The sequence below is a fragment of the Propithecus coquereli genome, unplaced genomic scaffold (genome assembly GCF_000956105.1).
Source record: "Propithecus coquereli isolate 6110/MARCELLA unplaced genomic scaffold, Pcoq_1.0 Scaffold442, whole genome shotgun sequence".
Classification (NCBI taxonomy): Eukaryota; Metazoa; Chordata; class Mammalia; order Primates; family Indriidae; genus Propithecus; species Propithecus coquereli.
The window spans coordinates 355,797-375,143 of NW_012150197.1; the positions used below are offsets into that span (position 1 = coordinate 355,797).

A 19,347-nucleotide genomic window follows, 5' to 3' on the forward strand; every position below is an offset into this window, starting at 1 on the left:
CCGGACCCCGCGCCGCGCCCCGCGCCGACGCCGCCTTCCCGCCTCCTCCTTCTCCAGAAAAAGTCGCCATTTTGGTTCACCGCTGCGCCCCCCCGCCGGCGGCCCTTCCGGGGCCAGGCCGCGGCCCGCGCCTGCACCGGCCGCAGGTGACAGGTGGGTGGCGGGGCCGGGCCGCCTCGTCCGCGCGCGGGGCCTGGGCCCGGGTCCCCGGCGGAGCGGCCTTCGCGGCGGCCTGGCCGCCGGCCTCTCCGCGGTCAGCGCGGGCTCCTCCCCCGAGGGTTGGCGACCCTCCGCGTCCCCGGGCGGGGGACGCCTCTCCTCGGCCTCGTGCGCGAGTGCCTGGCCGGGTTGCAAGGAGGGTCCCTGCCTCCCAGGCCAACCCCGGCCTCGGACCCCTACTCTGAATTCTGTGCCGGGCTTCCCGGAAAGTGGAGGGGGGCGCTCGGCGGGCACCTGCCCCGCAGGCCGCAGGGGCCGTCGGAGTCTCGTTTCAAACTTGCAGAGTGAGGACTTCCAGAGAACTTTGTGTCCTAGCCCCTTCCTGCCCCCAGGCCCAGGACCTGGCATCCCACTCCGCAGTGGGCAATGACTGTCCTGATCTCCGACCTTGGTCCTCTGGCCTCCTGGACTCAGCAGCCCCTTCCCCTGTCCTCTGATCTAAGTTAATTGGAAACGACCAGGAAGGGGTCGTCTGCTCACATGACCCTTACGCTACTTCCTGGGACCACCCCCTCTGTGGCTTGGGGTACTGCTGTGGGAGGGTCCGGCAGGGCTAAGCTTGGAGTCCCTCTGCTTCCCAGTTCTCAGGGGGTGTCCTCTCCAGCAGAGCGGGCCACGGAGACCCAGCCTTGGGCGGCAGGGTGTTCTCTCTGGCCAGCGGCCTGGGGGACTCTGGAGCTGGGCCTTCCCTGCCCGTGCTCACCATGGCTTGTCTGCGGTAGTGGGCCGGTGGGTCTACAGGCAGGGGACGGAGAGGCTCTTGAGAGTGGAGGTGGGGGGAGATCAGCCAGCCAGGGGTAGCCGAGGGGCTAAGCAAGAGGTCTCCGTGGTGATAAAGGGGTCCTTGCTGGAGACCAGGTCAGGTGGGCAGATTCAGCTGCCACAGGGACCAGAACTGGGTGTGATGGGGTCGTCAGTCTGCCCATTGGGTAGTGGGCTGGGGCCCCTCCCTGGCTGTATTCCCTCTGTGTCTGGGCAGAAGAATCCAGGGATGCCCACCCAGGCAGGTTGGCATTGCATCAGGTCTGGGTGGGAAGAGCTGAGGGTCGTGTGGGAGAAGGTGTCCCCCAGTGCAGGAGCAGCCTGTGAGCCCTCAGCCATCACTGGTCTCATAATTGGCCCCCAGAGGGATGTTGTCAGCCTCCTTCCTCCTGCACAAGTCACCTCTCCTGGGGACACCCCCCGCCCAGCACGGGGAGTGGGGTGCGTAATCCTCGGCACACTTTGGGACTGTATGTTTGGGACAGAGAAAGTCTGCCGAAGCTGTCGAGGGTCTCAGGACAGGACTGAGTGCTTCCAAACTTGTCATGCCTCTTGGGTTATCTGGGAGACTTGGCTGGGCAGCTCCTTCCCTAAACCGCAAGCCCCTATCCCTTTCCTTCCTGTGTGACCAGAAACACAGGAGGGCAGCCTCCCCTTCCCTGGCCAAAGAGAGGGCCTGTCCCGGGGGGTGGGATCCAGGGCAGCTCCACCACATGTCCTGAGTCAGGTCTGTTGGGCCTTACAGGTCTGTCCGCTCATTCTGAAGAGATGACGGACCCCTTCTGCATTGGAGGTGGCCGTCGGCTCCAGGGGTCCAACAGGAGTGGACCCGGGAAGGATGGTGGCCGGAAGGAAGTCCGACTTCCTATGCTGCATGACCCACCGAAGCTGGGTAAGAGGAGTCAGAGCTAAAACAAGTTGTAGATGATCATGGGCAGCAAGCGGTAGGAGTGGGCCACCTTCCCGGGCATCCAGTCCCTGGACACCCAGCCAGGCACTTGAGTTCCTGAGGACCTTCCTGGGGTGGGGTCCGTCTTGGACATAGCCCGGGGCCTAGGGTTCTCGTCCTAGGCTGGCCATGCTCTCCCCACTGCAACTTGGTGTTGGGAAAACGAGGTGCACTCTGGACCCCAGCAGCCCCCGGTGGCAGGCAAGCCTCCGAGCGGGGGTGTGTTGTGTGCTGCAGGGATTCCAGTGGTCCGCAGTGGACAGACAGTGCCTGGCCAAGCTCCGCTCTGCTTCGACCACACGAGTCCAGCCAGCGACAAGATGGAAGGGAAGAAAAAGGGGCGTCCAAAAGCTGAGAATCAGGCTCTCCGAGACATTCCTGTGAGCTCCCTGAGGGCTGGGGGAGGTGTACTGAGGCCTCCTGTCCGGGCCACTGCCCTGCCCTCATTTGCCCTCCGCACATAAGACACCAACTCCATGCCTCCGGGTGTGGGCACTGGCCTGGCAGGCTTCACGCGGCTGACGTGCCGTGAGGTTCTAGTGGATCGTGTTGGGGGGCTCGTAGAACAGGTCTGGTGCGCAGCCACTGCGTAGGTGGCTTGAATTCTGGCTGCATTCCCGAGGTCGAGCGGCTCGTGTGGGGTGTGCCCTGCAGGCCCAGGGAGGGCTTGGAGTCTGGGGCGTGGGTGGGCTGAGCCCTCAGGGTCAGCAGCTTGGCCTTTCCTCACCCAGCTCTCCCTGATGAACCAGTGGAAAGATGAATTCAAGGCACACTCGAGAGTGAAGTGTCCAAACTCAGGGTGCTGGCTGGAGTTCCCCAGCATCTATGGGCTCAAGTACCATTACCAGCGGTGCCAAGGGGTAAGGGACTGGGGATTGGGGAGCAAGAGGCCAGGGTGTGTGTCTGGGCAGAGGCCCTCGGGGCCCCGGCCCACACCTGCCCTCCCTGCCCAGGGCGCCATCTCAGACAGGCTGGCCTTCCCCTGCCCCTTCTGCGAGGCCGCGTTCACCTCCAAGACCCAGCTGGAGAAGCACCGGATTTGGAACCACATGGACCGACCCCTGCCTGCCCCCAAACCTGGGCCAGTCAGCCGGCCGGTCACCGTCAGCCGGCCTGTTGGGGTCAGCAAGCCCATTGGCGTGAGCAAGCCCGTCACCATTGGCAAACCCGTGGGTGTCAGCAAACCCATCGGCATCAGCAAGCCCGTCACGGCCAGCAGGCCTGTACCAGTCACCAAGCCCGTCACAGTCAGCAGGCCCATCCCGGTCACCAAGGCCATGCCAGTCACTAGGCCCGTGCCAGTCACCAAACCCGTACCAGTCACCAAACCCGTACCAGTCACCAAGCCCATACCAGTCACCAAGTCTGTGCCGGTCACCAAACCCGTGCCGGTCACCAAGTCCGTGCCAGTCACCAAATCCATTCCGGTCACAAAACTTGTGACAGTCACGAAACCTGTGCCGGTCACCAAGCCAGTGACGGTCAGCAGGCCCATTGTGGTCACCAAGCCAGTGACAGTCAGCAGGCCAATTGCCATCAGCAGACACACACCACCGTGCAAAATGGTGCTGCTGACCAGGTCTGAAAACAAAGCACCTCGGACCACAGGGAGGAACAGTGGTAAGAAAAGGTACGAGAGCTCATTCCAGGTTGAGGTGCTCCTTGGCCGTGGCTTGGGGTAACGGGGCCCAGAGTCAGGCCCTCACGTCACCTGCTCCCTGCAGGGCTGCGGACAACCTGGACACCTGCCCCATCCCACCCAAGCTGGCAAGGCCAGAGAACGGGGAGTATGGCCCGTCCACCATGGGCCAGAGCTCGGCCTTCCAGCTGAGCGCAGACTCCAGCAGCGGCTCCTCGTTGCTGGGCAGCAGGCCCTCAGGGGGCAAGGAGATACTGCGGGCGGCAGGCTCCGCGTCCCTGCCGGAGGAGGACCCGGAGCGCACAAGGCACAGTAAGAGGGCCCTGGGGGCAGCGGCCAGGCCAGGCCCCAGCCTCCGGATGGTTATTTGACCAGAATCTCGGCCCCTCTTTTTCTCCCCGAGTCAGGAAGGAAACAGAAAACACCCAAGAAGTTTACAGGGGAGCAGCCATCCATTTCAGGGACTTTTGGGCTCAAAGGTAAGACCCCGTGGGCATCTCCAGGGTTGGGTGTGTCCACACATGTGCCAGCTTCCTCAGACCACCCCCTGCCCGTGTGCGCACAGGCCTGGTCAAAGCCGAGGACAAGGCCCGAGTCCACCGCTCCAAGAAGCAGGAGGGGCTCAGCCCTGAGGACACGCGGAAGAAAGTTCCAGCCCCCATCACTGTCAGCAAGGAGCCACCAGCCCCCACGGCCCACCCAGCCCCAGGTAGGGGATGCCTGGCCCGTGGCGGAGGGACGGGGGATGAGTGTGGACCCTGGACTCTGCACTTGGCATGCAGGGCGTCCGGGAGCACCCCAGCCCCTGAGGCCTGGCCCCGCCCCGCAGGTGGCCCTGAGGAGCAGTGGCAGCGGGCCATCCACGAGCGAGGGGAGGCCGTGTGCCCCACGTGCAGCGTGGTCACCCGGAAGACCCTCGTGGGACTGAAGAAGCACATGGAGGTGTGTCAGAAGGTAAGGCTGCCTCGGAGGGGCCGGGAGGGGGACCCCCAGGTCCCCAGGCCCCGCTCCTCACGGGTCGGGCCGCGTCCGCAGCTGCAGGACGCGCTCAAGTGCCAGCACTGCCGGAAGCAGTTCAAGTCCAAAGCGGGTCTCAACTACCACACCATGGCCGAGCACAGCGCCAAGGTACGCCGCCTGGCTCCCAGCCCCCTCCCGCCCGACCTCCGACCCTCACCCCACTCCCACTGCAGCCCCTCCCCTCCCACACCCAACCTCCGATGACTGCGGCCCCCCGCCGGGCAGGGCAGGGCCCGTGGTGGAGGGTACTGAGGCTCGCCCGGTCCCCAGCCCTCCGACGCCGAGGCCTCCGAGGGGGGTGAGCAGGAGGAGCGAGAGCGGCTGCGCAAGGTGCTGAAGCAGATGGGACGGCTGCGCTGCCCCCAGGAGGTCAGTGGAGGGGCACACGGCGGGCCACGGGGCTGGCACGCGCTGGCCACCTGCCTGACCTCTGGCCCCTGGACCCCCAGGGCTGCGGGGCCGCCTTCTCCAGCCTCATGGGCTACCAGTACCACCAGCGGCGCTGCGGGAAGCCGCCCTGCGAGCTGGACAGCCCCTCCTTCCCCTGCGCCCACTGCGGCAAGACGTACCGCTCCAAGGCCGGCCACGACTACCACATGCGCTCGGAGCACACAGCTCCGGTGAGCGGCCACAGTGACCCGCGTCCCGTGCTGTGACTCAGTGTTCTTTCCTGTGTGCCACGTGTGTTCCCATGTCCCTTGGATGCTGAGTGTGTGTGTGCATGTGCTGCTGATACATATGTTCTCCGTCCCTCCCTGCAGCAGACGTGTCCCGGGGGTGGGAGGGCGGGAGCCTGGAACCCTGGTGCCTCTGTGTTCCCTCGGGCTGCCTGTGTCACCCGCGCCCCCCACTTACTCGTACGTCTCCTGGGCGTACCTTCAGGGGGCCCCCCGCACACCACGCCAGCCCTGTCTCTCCCGGTCTTTGCCCGTGGCTCACTCTGGCATCTGTGCCCTCCAGCCCCCCGAGGAGCCCACAAACAAGCCCCCCGAGGCGGAGGATCTGCTGGGTGTGGAGCGGACCCCGAGTGGTCGCATCCGCCGCACGTCGGCCCAGGTCGCCGTGTTCCACCTGCAGGAGATCGCAGAGGACGAGCTGGCCCGAGACTGGACCAAGCGGCGCATGAAGGACGACCTCGTGCCCGAGACCGCCAGGGTGAGCCGCCTGCCCAAGCGCCGGCTGGGGGCAGTGGGCCACAGTCCTGCCGTTCGCTCTTCCGAGCCCACAGCCCCCTGGTCAGGACGCGCCTCGTCCCAGAGTCGGCTGTGACCTGGGCCAGCTGCTGCTGAGCCGCGGCATTCTTAGAGCAGCCGGGGTGTCCTCTGGGCCTCAGGCTCACCCTGCTGCTGCGCCTGACTCCACAGCTCAACTACACGCGGCCGGGGCTCCCCACGCTGAACCCCCAGCTGCTGGAGGCGTGGAAGAGCGAGGTGAAGGAGAAGGGCCACGTCAACTGCCCCAACAACGTGAGCTGGGGCACACGGGGGCGTGGGGACACAGCTCGGGGACAGCCTGGGATGGCCCCTGGGCAGGAGCAGGGGCTGAGATAGAGACCTGTGGGAGGTGACCAGCCACTTCCACCACGGGCCCTCACGGGGTCCTCAGAGGGGCCCTCGTCAGCAGAGGGGACCTTGACTTCAGGCCCTGTGTGCCCAGCCTGCCCACTCCCAGGACTTCGGGAGTCAGGTCCCCCCACTGCCCCAAAGAGGCCTCAGAGCTCCCCCAGGCTAGAACAGGGGTCTGTCTCTGTGGGGTGCCCACCTGGCGGACCCTCACCCGCGGCCACCTCCCCCGCAGTGCTGTGAAGCCATCTACTCCAGCGTGTCCGGACTCAAGGCCCATCTCGCCAGCTGCAGCAAGGTCAGCTCTGGGGCCCCCGAGCCGGGCAAGGTACTCGGTGCTCGGTGCTCCCAGCTAACCCCGCCGGGGGTCTCCACATTAGCAGGAGGCCCTACTCCGTCCCCCGTAGAGCTGCCTATTCCACGAGCCCATGGACTGGCCAGTGGTTGGTGGCCAGCCTAGGATACCTCTTTGTCCCCCTGCCACAAGTCAGTGGGTCCCAAGTCCTGCCCTCAGGGCCCTGGTCTGTGTGGGTGTGGGTGGTCACCCTGCCCAGGGCAGAGGGTACGCACCGGCTTGGGATAAAGGACCCTTGGCAAGGTCCACAAGCCTTCGCCTGGGCACTCGCCTCTTAAACCCTCTCCTCACCTCCCGCCTGCTGCGGCAGGGTGGCTTGGCGCTGGCCTCCTCGGCACCTGTCCCTTTAGCTGCAGGGTAAGGGCTTAGGACAGATCTGGGTGATTTGGGGCCTCCAAGAGTTGGGGCGGAGCTAAGCTTCGGGGCCTGGACTGCCCGGTGTGTTGCAGGGGGACCACCTGGTGGGGAAGTACCGCTGCCTGCTATGCCCGAAGGAGTTCAGCTCCGAGAGTGGCGTCAAATACCACATCCTCAAGACCCACGCGGAGGTGTGAGAGCCATTGCGGGCCCGGCGGCCAGAGGGGCTACCCCAGGAGGGCCTTGGGCGAGGGTCGGGGTGGTGGAGAGCTCTGTGGCCTGCATGGTGCGTGTCTGAGCAAATGACTGGTGTTGGGAAATCCGGTGGTCTCTCCTCTAAGTGGCGTCTTGCTGTCCTGGGGAGCTGAGAGGCTTGGCCGCACCCCACCAGGCACCCCAAACAGGTGCCCCCCCTCTGGTGGGTGCCAGCCCCTCCGTCACCTCGTTGCAGTGGCCTGACTGGCTCCGGAGGCGGCTGGGTCTGCAGCTTTGGGGTCACACCTGGCTCAGGTGCTCGGTATCTTCCTGTGCCCAGGTCTTCATCGCCGCTTTTCTCTCCCCAGAACTGGTTCCGTACCTCAGCAGACCCACCTCCCAAACACAGGAGCCAGGACTCGGTGGTGCCCAAGAAGGAGAAGAAGAAGAACCTGGCGGGCGGCAAGAAGCGGGGCCGCAAGCCCAAGGAGCGGCCCCCAGAGGAGCCGGTGCCCAAGCTGCCCCCCCGCCGGGACGACTGGCCCCTGGGATGCAGAGACAAGGGGGCCCGGGGCGCTGCTGGCCGGAAGGGGGGAGCTGGCAAAGCACCTGAAAAGTGAGCTTGGCGGGTGGGGCCCGGCCTCCGCCCGGCCGCCATGCCCCACTCTGCCCAGGGTGGGGGCAGCTGGCTCCAGGACCTGCTGTCCTCCAGTTCTCCATCCCTACCCTGCCCTCTCATCCGTCCAGTGGGGCGGCCAGCCACTCTCCCCTCCCTGCAGGTGGCCCTCACCCTGCTCAGGGCACACCTGGGTTGGGACCCCCGGGGCCGGAGCAGAAGTGCAATAGCCGGAAGGTCAGCCCTCCCTGGGAGAACACGTCAGGGCCACGGCGTGGAGCAGGCACGTGGCCTTCAGGCCCCCGTGTCTGCTTCCTCAGGCCCTGCTGGATCCCACCTTGGCGTCCCTGGTGACTCCTGGCTCTGGGCTGGTGAGGGCACCTGCACAGCCCTGGCAGCCACCCTCTGGGCCTCGCCTCCACCCAACACTGGAATCTGGTACCCAGCTACCTCCCAGGACAGACCCCCACCCAGCCACGGCCGTGCTGACCTGACAGGCGCCTGCCCTCCCTGGTCCACCACCTCTGGTTCCTCTGCTTCTGTTTTCTACCTCTCCAGGCCTGTGCCCTGCCCCACCCTTCATCTGTCGTGTCACCCTGCTCTGCCGTGCCCAGCCCCTCAGGCCTGTGTCTGCAGTGTTCCCTGCTCGGGGCAGGGGAGGGATGCTGCTTCTCCCACCTGCAGAGTGGCAGGAGCAGCGGCGTGAGGCTCCTGGACACGGCTGCCAGCCCTGGGGGCGAGGGGCCCCCTTTGTGTGCTCTGCCTCCCACCTTCAGCTTCTGGACGTGGGTGACCTGGGCCGGGGCAGCCTGATGGTGCAGACGGACTAGTCTGGGTTCTGGGGCCCGTGGGGAGGACACTGAGTACAAGCAGCCTGGCTCTGAGTGGCCACTGGGGGAAGGCAGCCTTCCTTCTGCCAATGTGGGTTGGCCCCATGGCCACATTCCCGTGGGAACCCCTTCCCCCCCATTTCTACCTGCTCCTTCATTTCTGGTTGTGTTTCATTTGGTGCAGGAGCCAGCCAGGGGAGGGCCCTTGGCCAAGGTCACAGTAGGTTGGTGGCACTCCAGGGCTGTCTTTGCTCCTTGTGGGGCCCCCAGTTTGGTGGGGTCTGCAGGTTGGGCATTGGGTGGTCAGGGAGTCCAGGGAGCCTGGAGGAGGTGACCACACAGCCTCTGGCTTCCTCCTGGGCCTCCACCTTCCAACTGCAGCGTTGTGGGGAGGGGTGGGCTTGGACGGAGGCCGTTTTCCAGGGGGTGGGCTGAGGGCTCATCCTTGCTGATCCTGGATGATGTGAATTTTGATATTTGCCCGTGTGCGTGTGTCTCCTGGGTGTAGTGGATGCCAGTCTTGTTGCTGTGACAAGTAACAACCTTTTTTTAAATTCTGTTTTTTATACAAAAACTCACAACAATCTGACATTTTGGTGCTAAGGGTTTCCTGGTGCCCACGGCGGGGCTGGGGGCTGGGCTGGGCGGGGTGCGTGCCTCTGGGGTGGGGCCTGTGCTGCTCAGACAGGCAGTGCTGACGGGGCACCCTCTCTGCCCCCCAGTTCTCACCAGGGGGTTCCAGTAGGGAGACAAGTTCCAGGGGAGCTTTGGGGCTGGGGTCGCTGTGCTCTGTCTCTGGCTTTTTCCTTCAGCCAGAAGGCTCTGACCCCGGGCAGCCCTGGCGTGGTGTGCTAGGGAGGGGATGTGGGGACTTCCCTCACTCTCACAAACCTTGACCTTGTCAGAGGATGGGGGCTTGGACAGGCGGGGGTGGTCCAGCGGCAAAGGTCAAAGAGTGGGTAGGGTTTGGGGAAGGAGGGCTTCCCTTCCTGTGTTCCAGAGCTTCCCTGGGGAGTGCAGCTGGTGGTGGGGGGAGGTGGGGCCAGGCAGCTCTGCAGGGGTAGCCTCACGAGTGGCGAGTGGCGGGGGAGCAGGCGCCTCCGGGCTGGAGCTTAGGTGCACTTTGTCCTTGTCACCAATGGTGGGGCAGGTTGGACCCCAACACCTCTGCAGGGTGTGGCTGCCCACCCCAGCCTCTCAGGTACTTGGCCCTTGGGGAGAGGAGGAGGGGGTCTGGTCTTTGCTGGGGGATGAGTTTCCAGGACACCCCGAAAGCCCACAGGTGGTAGTCCTGTGGGAAGGGGGCCCTGGATGACTTGATGTTTAGCACTTTAACCCCCTTCTTTGTAAAGTAGGTGTGGGCGCTCTGCCAAATGTGGCCACTGGGTCTGAGCACCCCCACCCCCCTCTTCCCCAGGTGCTGGCAAGCTGGTCTGCAGGGCCCTCCTCCCAAGGGGGTAGGGGCTCCGGTGGGGCTCCAAAGGACCTGCCCACCTCCTACTCTGGCCCACCTGTGGCCAGGTGAGCACCCTGGATGCCTCTGTGAGGGGGACCAGCATGGTAGACCCCAGGGTGTGGTGGGCCTGGGCCCTGCCCGCAGCCGGGTCTGGAGCCCTCTCTGCGGATCTACCTCTGGTTTAGCGCAACTCCCCACCCCAAAGAACAGGAGAGTGCCCGACGGGCTGACTCGAGGGGCTGACACTTCACACAAAGATAGGATGCACTTTATTTGCGGCAAAGGCAGTTGAGGGAGCTCCCTGCGTGCCGTTGGGGCGCCCTGACCGGGAGGGGCGGGCTGTCCCCGTGCCCTGCTGGGGCCCCCGGCCGCTTTCCCTGGGGCTGGGGCTGGGAGGACCAGCAGGTCACACCCCCTGCCTGGTGGCCACGCGTCCTATACTTGGGGTTCCTTGGTTTGGGTTTTTATCGCCAGTTCTCAGTACATAAGTGCATTTCGAGAGGCTCCAGCTATCACTTGTAACCATATATATACATATATATTCTATCTACAAAGTGTTTATTTGCAAGATGTTTTGACGGTGAGCTCCGGCCACCTGCCCTGTGACCATCTGTCCCTGGTCCTCGTCCTCGCCCCGCCCCGGCCCGAGTGGCGCGGGGCGGGCCATCACTGTATGTATTAAAGATGACTGTATCGAATAAATGTTTATTGATTTTTTTTCCAGGGCTTTTGTGCGGCTGAGTTTGTGGCAAAACGCGGTGGGTTCTGAGGGCGCGGGGCCGGCGCGCGGCCTTGTGGGGCTCGTAGTCCGCGCGGTCGGGCCCCGCTCCCGGCGGTTCCTGGAAGGCGCGCGGCCTTGTGGGGCTCGTAGTCCGCGCGGTCGGGGCCCGCTCCCGGCGGCTCCCGGAAGGCGCGCGGCCTTGTGGGGCTCGTAGTCCGCGCGGTCAGGCCCCGCTCCCGGCGGCTCCCGTCCCGGCGCGCGGCCTTGTGGGGCTCGTAGTCCGCGCGGCCGGGGCCCGCTCCCGGCGGTTCCCGGAAGGCGCGCGGCCTTGTGGGGCTCGTAGTCCGCGCGGTCAGGCCCCGCTCCCGGCGGCTCCCGAGGCCCGCGAGCTCCATGGCTGCGCCCCCGGCCCCCGCGGACGCCGCCCCGCCGGCCCCGCCGCCCCCCCGGCCGGCCGAGGAGAGCGAGGCCGCGAGCGAGGACCGGTAGGCGCGGCGCCGGCGAGCGGGGGCGCGCTCCCTCCCGTGCACGCGGCAGCGGGAAGCGGGGGGCGCGGGTCGCGGCCCCGCGGGGCTGGCGCTGGGCCTCGGCGCGGAAGGCGGCGTCAGTCTCCTCCGCGCACCGTGGCGGCGTCGGGCAACCCGGGCGGCTGTCGCTGGGGTCCCCGCCGCCGCGTGCGCGGACCTCCACGCCCGCGCCTGCCGACCCCGGCCCCGGTCGCGAGTGGGCGGCCCAGCCGGCTGTGCCTTCCTGACCTTCCGGCTTAGGCGCGGGTGGTTCGGCCCGGCTCGGCCTGCTCCTTTCCCGCCGGGCCGGGGCTCTGCTGCCTGCGCGTGGGGAGCCCCTGAGGCTCTGCAGGGCTTCGCAAAAGCACGGAGGGAGGAAGCAGGGGTGCAGGGGAGGGCCACCCCCGTCCGGGGCGACGCTCTCTGGCGCCCTCGCGGCGTGGCCGTCAGGGGGCAGTGGCCGCGCGGTGCCCGGGGCCGCCGGCGCTCGCACCTCCTCCCTCCGGGTCTGAGCGGGGTCCCCTGGGGAGGCGAGGGGCGGCTCGGGAACCTCTTCCCTGGGTGCCAGCTGTCACTCAGGGCAGAAACCCGGGTGCCTGGACTTCAGGTCTGGGTGCTGCTGCCTGGGGAGCTGCAAATGGCAACTCTCCACCAGGAGCCGCCGGGCAGAAAGCCTTTCCCGGCCCTGAGGGAGCGATTCCTGCGTCCTCTCGGCTCACAGCCTCCCGGTGGGCAGTGGCCAGGAGCGGGCCATGGCTGAGGGCCAAGAGGACCCGAGTCTGTTCACCTGCTGGTTGCGAAGCGGGCCTTTGATTTAAGTCAAGATGGGAGAGGCTGAGGGCTACTCCGTGATGACACAGGCTGGTGGCAGCGGCCGCCCGGGCCTGCCTTGTGCCCAGATGGTGCACTGGGCACAGTGCCACGGGAGGTGGAGACTGCTGTCCTTCCTCAGCGTGGCCACCGGGGGACAGCGGGAGCTAGGACTGCCGGCAGCGAGTGTAGCCACAGCACTCTTCGTCCAGAGCTGCGTCTGCACTTCCCACACCTTTGCCGGGGCCGTCCCCTCCAGGGCTTCCTTGCCCCAGCCCAGTGGCCCTTCTTGCTGTTCCTCAGATGTGTCCCCACAGCCTTCAGTGCTACCCCGGTGTCCCAGGCGGGCTGTGGCGGGGTGTCAAGGTCTGCGCAGATGCCCCTGTGGCTCCCCACCACTGCTCCGGTTTCTCCTTCCCCATCGGTGGGCTGCGGCAGCGCAGTCTGTTTGTCGGTTGTTTACGGCCCACCTGCCCCTCATGGCTCTGTCTTCCGCGCCTGTCTCAGAGCTGGCCCCTGCTGGTGCAGGCACGAGTCCTTTGTGACTCCTAGCTGTGGCCGAGACGTGGGGAGTGGAGGGACGCTGGCGATGAGCTGCCCAGAGCAGCCAGAAAGAAGAGTTCTGCTGAGGAAAGGTTTCCAGGGTGGTGGGATGGGCCAGCGCAAGCCCCCCGACCTCCTAATCCTCCGTCACCCTAAGAAAGGTGCCCGAGCAACACTGTCCCTGAGCCAGTCTGGAACCACCGGGGTCTGGCCCAGATTGGCTCCTGTGGACTAGCTGCTGCTCCTCCCTCTGGCCTCATTTTATTCACCCAGCAGAACTCTTAAACCCAGCTGGGTGTCAGGAGGTGCTGTGCCCAGGCAGTGGGGGGGAGGGTCCTCGGGTGACGGCAACCCGAGTGGCAGGATGACGCTGAGCCGCGGCGAGGGAGGGCCTGAAACCTTCCTGTCGCATCTGTGTCCCACACGACTGTTCCTTCAAGGTCATTGTTGAGCGTGCCACGTCCCTGCTGTCAGACGTTTGTTTCCGATTTCACTGGCATCGTAGACAGGTCAGTGAGGAGTGGCTCTACACACGTTTGTGCTTATTTCCTTACGATGACATCACTCGTGGGTCCTTATCACTGATGATGCGGCACCTGCTTTGGTCCTTGTGACCCTCCCGTAGTGCACCTGCTGCTGTCCTTGAGGAAAATGAGGCAAGCGGTGGCCCCGTGGTGGGCGGTGAAGGTGCTGTAGCCCAGAGTGGAACGGCTGGCAGGTGAGGGGGTGGCGAGGGGTGTCCTGAGGTGACTAGGGCAGCCTCCAGCACCACCTGCCTCAAACAGCCCTGAGAGCTGCAGTAGGAGGAAACCTCAGGCAGAAGGTGCCATAGCCAGGTGGCTCTGGTAGCGGCATTTGCACCCTATAGGTGATGCCGGGAATGGGAGTTCTCTGGCCCATCCCAGCCCTGGTGAGTCAGAACCTGGCGGGGTCAGCGGCAGTGTTCTGGGCATATAGGTTGGAGGATATGGGCGCTCGGCAGACCAACAGCAGGAGAGTCTGGAAGTTACCTGCTTCGGAATGGCCAGGAGGTCCTGTCCCTCCCTGCCCTGGGCTGCATGGCCAAGAGGCCAGCTCCATGGAGGGCCATGCTGGACACCATCCTCAGCAGGGTGGCCTGTGGCAGGGCCAGGCAGTACCAGGGCGGAACCTGGTGGTTCAGTTAGCAGCTGCATACCTGGGCTCTTGCCTCCCTTTTCTGGGCCAGCACAGTACTGGCTTTCCACAGACCTGTAGCCTCCTACCCAACCTGGGTCCTGGCCCCCTGGGGCATCCAGGGTACATGCCAGGTTGGCCAGCCTGAGTCCACCCTGCTGCCCAAACAGCCAAGCTAGTGAACTCCCAGGAGTCCCAGCTCTGCACCCCTGACTGTGGGTTGGCCCCGCCCACCTTCCCAGGCCAGCAGTGTGGACAGCCAGCCCCTGGGAGCAGGTCAGGAGGTGTAGCTCCTGTGCACACGGACAGAGGTGCCACTGGCACATCCGAGGCAGCTGCCCAGAGGGCCCACCTTTCAGGTGTGTGAACCCCATGTAGAATCTTCCCTCTTCCCCAAGCCCTGGACAGCCCGTCTCTGTGCTGGAAGGCAGCGTGCAGAGAGACTGCTGTGGCAAACGAGATTGCTTCATCCTCCCCCGGGGACAGTGGAGGGATTTTAGCTGTGACACCTTGCTGGGGCGGGGCTGGCTCCTGGCTCCTGGACGTTATCTGCTGCGGGCTGAGCTGGGTGAGGCAGGGACGGGGCAGGTAGGGCAGTTATTCTCGGCTGGTGTCAGAGGGTTGAGTTTCAGATTTGTTTATGCCTGTAGGAGACACCTTGGGGCCAGGGGTGGGGCGCCCAGCTCAGCACTGACATTCAGGTCACCTGTTCAAGAGGCGCCTCAGATGTCCCTGTCTTGGCTGTGGGGATTGGCTCTGCAGCCTTTTCCATGGAATGCTGGGAGGGCGCAGGAGCACAGTGGTCCTCAGACCCACCGTGGCTGTGCCAGCCCACGCTCAGGAGGGCCCTTCACACTGAGGGCTGCCCTGGGGTTGGGCTGTCCAGGCCACGCCAGGCAAAGCCAGTGCTATTAATATCGGGCAGGCACGAGCCCTCAGCTCGGTGATCCTCTTATGCCTTGGCCTTGGCCTCTGAGGACAGCGGTGAGTGCTGTTGCCTTAGTACGGTGGGGTCACAGGGACCGCCCAGCTCTGCCTCCCGGTGTCCAACCCCATCCAGGTCCTCACCTGCTGTGCCAGCCAAGAGGGGTCCCACCCAGGGAGGGGCAGTTTAGACGGCCAGAGCTCCTGAGCTGGCCTGGGGGACCACTGTGAGTTTCAGAGGTGGTGATACCCCCATAACTGCCATCCCAGAGCCCCACGACACATACCTGGGGTCACCCCGCTATCCAGGAGCACCCACCTCCGGGACCTGTGTCCACCCATGTCCTCAGCTATGAGCATTCCCCCGGCTTACCCTGGCATCAGGATCTCAGGGTGCCGGGCCCTTGGAGCAGAAGGCAGGTGAGTCACAGCAATGAGGCCCTGCTGGGGGGAAGCCACCTTCCCCGTGGCCTTGCTGTCCTGGGCCTGTGCGGTGTGCGTCTGTGGGTGTGAGGAAGCAAACAGGCTGCAGGTGCTTTCAGGAGCTGGGCAGAGCTCGGGGCCCTCGGTCACGGGTGTGTCTTGTGTCGGTTGTGGCTCATAACTCTGGGTTGAAATTAATTTTTGTCACTGTGGCCGGAAGCACCCTTTTTCATCTGTGGACAGGAAATGAGGTCTTTTGTGCTACTTTCCTTTCTCAAGGGGTGCCTCTTGTGGAAAATGGGGTGAGACTTGGTCCTGGGCTCCCGGAGGCACACTAGCTTTGGAGAAGGCAGCGGGGCTGGGCTTGGCGCAGACGCGGCCTGAGGCCGTCTGGCCCCGAAAGCCTGTGGCGAGGCGGATTCAGGCAAAGCTGCCCCTGGCCTGTGTGGCAGTGTGTGGCACCATTCTCAGGAGCACGAGCCGTGGCAGGGATCCGTGGTTGTTATTTCATAGTATGAGGAACAGTCACAAGTGGGGACCCGAAGGCTCCTGCCAAGACACGCGTGGGTGAGCACCTGGGGGCAGGCACCACGTCCGTCACAGCTGCGTGTGAGCGCTCACCCCTGGAACCCAGGGCATGGGGCCACTGGTGCTGTTGGAAGCTTCGTCCTTGAGGTCTTGCCCCTTGTGAGTCAGACTTTGTGCTGGAGTTTCCTCCCCGAGGCTGAAGAGAGAGTGAGATTCCCTGTAGACGGTGGGGTCAGGCGCAGAGGGGAGGGGACGGGACGGCCTGTGTTTGTCCTCTGCCCACCGTGGCCTCCAGGGCCACCAGAGCTCCCCCGTCAGCTCAGAGCACACTGCTGCTGCGGGCCAAGGCAGCTCCCAGCCCAGGCTCCCCAGCTGTGGGCCCCCGACCACTGCCCGCTGGGAGGAGCGGCCCCCAAGGATGAGCCCCGAAGGCCCGTTTGTTTACCTCGGGACCTGTGTGCCCAGGTGAGCAGCAAGCGACCCTCCATCCAGGGGCCCAGGGACGTCATTGCTTTCGATTGCTGAGTCCGTTGTCTGTTCTTGGCTGAGAGGGGTGCAGGTCCCGGCGGGCCCATGTCTCACGTGCTGTCCGTGGCCAGCTGCTCCCCGGCGCAGTGCAGGTCATCCTGGCACCCGCCGTGCTGTTTGTGCCCGGCCCTGCTGCTGACGCCAGCGCTCAGCTCCAGAGCTACCGCCAGAGTTGCAGAGGGGAGGCTGAGCGCAGCAGACTGGCTAATTATTCCCCGTGCTCTCCCTCCTGTGCGCGCCTAACGATGGGTAGAAGCAGGCAGACCTGCCTTCTGTGTCTCCAGGGAGAGGCGCAGTATGTTTTTCCACCAGGTAGAGGCGGCTGGTTTTCTTGGGGCTCAGACTCTCGCCGTGTTGTTCTGTGGGCCCTTGGGAGCTGCTGAGGTGACTGGCCACACGCTGGGCTCTGCTGTTCTTCCACTGCCCTACATGAGCACACAGACACCGCCTTCCCGGCTCCGGGCACTGCTAGTGTTCTGGGAGGTTGCACAGCTGGCAACACCAGTGTTCTGCAGCTGGAGGTAGTCAGGCTGCCCCAGAGGCAGGCAGACGCTTGTCTTGGCACCAGCTGGGGGAGCGTGGCACTGCCCCCTCGGGCTTATAGCAGCGACAACAGGACAGCAAGCTTAAAAGACAGCCTGTGGTTTGGTTTTTGATTGCAAAGGGGCACGTGCTTATAAAACATTCAGATGATGCAGAAGCCCCTGTTCCAAACTTGGTACCCAGGGAGATCCTGGTTGCACCTGGCCCGTGCGAATGTCTCACTTGCTCAGATGCACGCGGGCAGACGCCTTCATTTGCCAGGGTCTGTAGAACGGAGCTGCACCCCCTGTGGTCTGCTTTTCTCGCCTGACCGTGCTCTGAGGATGCCTTTCCCTGTCCCCAGCTGCAGTGTTCCACCGAGTGTGGCATTTCCAGCCATGGTGGACACAACGTCCTGCGCGCCCACCTGCCATTTCTGACTCCCGGGGCTCTGCTCTGCCCAGTCCGCAACCACGTGGGTGGGCCATGACCTGCAGGGCCAACCCGCAGACCCCTGGGAGCTTCGTGGGCCGGCCTGAAACATGATGCTGGGCCACTGTGACCAGCTCAGACTCCCAGGCAGGGAACAGGGTGCCTTCCGCCCAGCCTGTGTCCTGTGTCCACAGCATCCGAGCCGCTCAGAATATACCGAGCCATCTCAGGCCGATGCTGGCCACTCCAGCACATCAAGCCTCCCAGAAGCTGTCCCCTCCCGGGGTTTGAGGCCAGGGCCCCCCCCCCACTTTGGAGACTCCAGCACATCAAGCCTCCCAGAAGCTGTCCCCTCCCGGGGTTTGAGGCCAGGGCCTCCCCCCACTTTGGAGATGTAAACCAACTGAGAAATTAGCAGGGACCTGATGTCTGTGGGCGTGACGCAGACAGGCCTGAGCTTTCCTCAGATTAAATTCCCAGCTCCCTCCCTCTCCCCCAGTCAGCCCAGACAGGTGTTTGCAGGATGCTATAGGTTTCCACCTTGGGGACCCAGCAGGGACCACAGCAAAAGTGAGTGGGTTCCTCTTAGGTCTTTCAGCCCAAGATCCCCCGTCCTGCATTCTGACAGCGAGAGAGGCTAGGCCACAGGGCCACCCTGCCCTGAGCACTCCTGTCCCTGGCAGGCACAGGTCCTGGCCAAGCCCCCCAGCCTCTCTCCTGAAGCCACTAAGCCTCTTCACAGGTGTGGCCCCCTCACCTGGGCATGCACAGCCTGGTCTGGCCTCGCCCCTGCCCGCGGGCTGCCCTCCTGTCTCAGGCACCTGCCCTTTGGGGCAGCAGTGATTGGGCTGCTCAGAGTGTCCAGGGTTGGGGAGAGGGGTGTGGTCCTCTGCAGGGTCTTCGCTGTCTCACACGCCCACCGGGGGGTGCGGGGCACAGCCCGGCCCACACAGAGGGAGGAGCATGGCCCGAGACATGCATCTCCTCCTGTTCCTGTCATTTGCTGTTGTACAGTGATGGTCCACGGCCCTGTGCCCAGGCCAAGCCACAAGGGTCTGTCTGTCCAGCGGGCCTGGGCCCCCCGCTCTGTGGACCCACTGCAGGCGGGTTTCCTGTGCACCCCCAGTCAAGCCTGCCCCCCTAAGCCATGCCCCACGGCCAGGGACCGGCGAGGCTGGCGGCCTTGGGCCAAGGCCAAGCGTGTCCTTCTCTGCAGCAGCAACACGGAATCCCTGGACAGACTCCTCCCACCCGTGGGCACCGGGCGCTCGCCGCGGAAGCGCACCACCAGCCAGTGCAAGTCCGAGCCGCCCCTGCTGCGCACCAGCAAGCGCACCATCTACACGGCGGGGCGGCCGCCCTGGTACAATGAGCACGGCACACAGTCCAAGGAGGCCTTCGCCATCGGTGAGAGCAGGGGAGGGTGTGAGCCACCGGGGCTTCGTGGAGGGGGCTCAGCCGTCCCCTCCTCGAGTGGGTGGGTGTCTCTGGGCCTGTCTGTGCAGCCCATCTGCTCCTGCTCACAGGCCTGGGGGGCGGCAGCGCCTCTGGGAAGACCACCGTGGCCAGAATGATCATCGAGGCCCTGGACGTGCCCTGGGTGGTCTTGCTGTCCATGGACTCCTTCTACAAGGTGAGGCCCCGGCCCAGCTCCCCGAGTGTCCCACAGACGCAGGCTCCTGGCCTCTGGGCCCCTGCGTGGCCACCCCGGCCCCAGCTCCTCTGCAGCCTCCCCCTGGCAGGTGCTGACCAAGCAGCAGCAGGAGCAGGCCGCCCACAACAACTTCAATTTCGACCACCCGGACGCCTTCGACTTCGACCTCATCATTTCCACCCTCAAGAAGCTGAAGCAGGGGAAGAGCGTGAAGGTGCCCATCTACGACTTCACCACGCACAGCCGCAAGAAGGACTGGGTAGGCCGGGTTCAGGCTGAGAGGGCTGGGGGGTGCGCGAGCCGGGCGCTGGCAACTCCCCGGTTCCCTTGCAGAAAACGCTCTACGGCGCAAACGTCATCATCTTTGAGGGCATCATGGCCTTTGCCGACAAGACGCTGCTGGAGGTGAGGGTCCACCCGGAATGCCCACCCCTGCCGTCCCTGCTCCTCCTGCCCGCTCACCGTTTGCGCACTTCCTGCAGGAAGGCTCTGCCGCCCTGTCCCCTAGGCGCGCAGTCACCTGTTCTACCCCATCCCGAAGGTGCACAGTCCCCTGTCCTGTCCCCGAGGCCACCGTCCTCTAAAGTGCTCGAGCCGGCCGCTCCTCCCGCCTGGGAGGGCCCAGTGGTGCCAGGCGTGGC

At 65.0% G+C, this 19,347-nt stretch overlaps 2 protein-coding genes across 3 annotated transcripts in view; both read left to right on the forward strand.

Moving 5' to 3' along the window:
* Positions 1-117: 117 nt before the first annotated feature.
* Positions 118-9,078, forward strand: ZNF512B (zinc finger protein 512B). 2 transcript variants are annotated; one of them, XM_012654642.1, is made up of 17 exons: positions 118-153; positions 1,727-1,873; positions 2,168-2,310; positions 2,662-2,790; positions 2,884-3,560; positions 3,655-3,881; positions 3,977-4,048; positions 4,135-4,278; positions 4,399-4,523; positions 4,605-4,697; positions 4,860-4,958; positions 5,039-5,209; positions 5,550-5,744; positions 5,954-6,055; positions 6,387-6,449; positions 6,956-7,054; positions 7,427-9,078. In XM_012654642.1, the coding sequence occupies exons 2-17, from the start codon at positions 1,750-1,752 to the stop codon at positions 7,676-7,678; spliced, it is 2,715 nt and encodes a 904-aa protein (XP_012510096.1). In that variant the 5' UTR covers positions 118-153; positions 1,727-1,749; the 3' UTR covers positions 7,679-9,078. The 2 variants fall into 2 exon arrangements, with proteins under 2 accessions (XP_012510096.1, XP_012510095.1); XM_012654641.1 differs by having other exon boundaries at positions 2,662-3,560.
* A 1,993-nt stretch (positions 9,079-11,071) lies between these two features.
* The window catches only part of UCKL1 (uridine-cytidine kinase 1-like 1), a 13,747-nt gene continuing 5,471 nt past the window's right edge, over positions 11,072-19,347 (forward strand). The window contains exons 1-5 of the mRNA XM_012654626.1: positions 11,072-11,166; positions 18,269-18,459; positions 18,579-18,685; positions 18,795-18,965; positions 19,040-19,111. Of these exons, the coding sequence (XP_012510080.1) occupies positions 11,075-11,166; positions 18,269-18,459; positions 18,579-18,685; positions 18,795-18,965; positions 19,040-19,111 (633 nt within the window). The 5' untranslated portion in view covers positions 11,072-11,074. The remainder of the gene's footprint in view (positions 11,167-18,268; positions 18,460-18,578; positions 18,686-18,794; positions 18,966-19,039; positions 19,112-19,347) is intronic.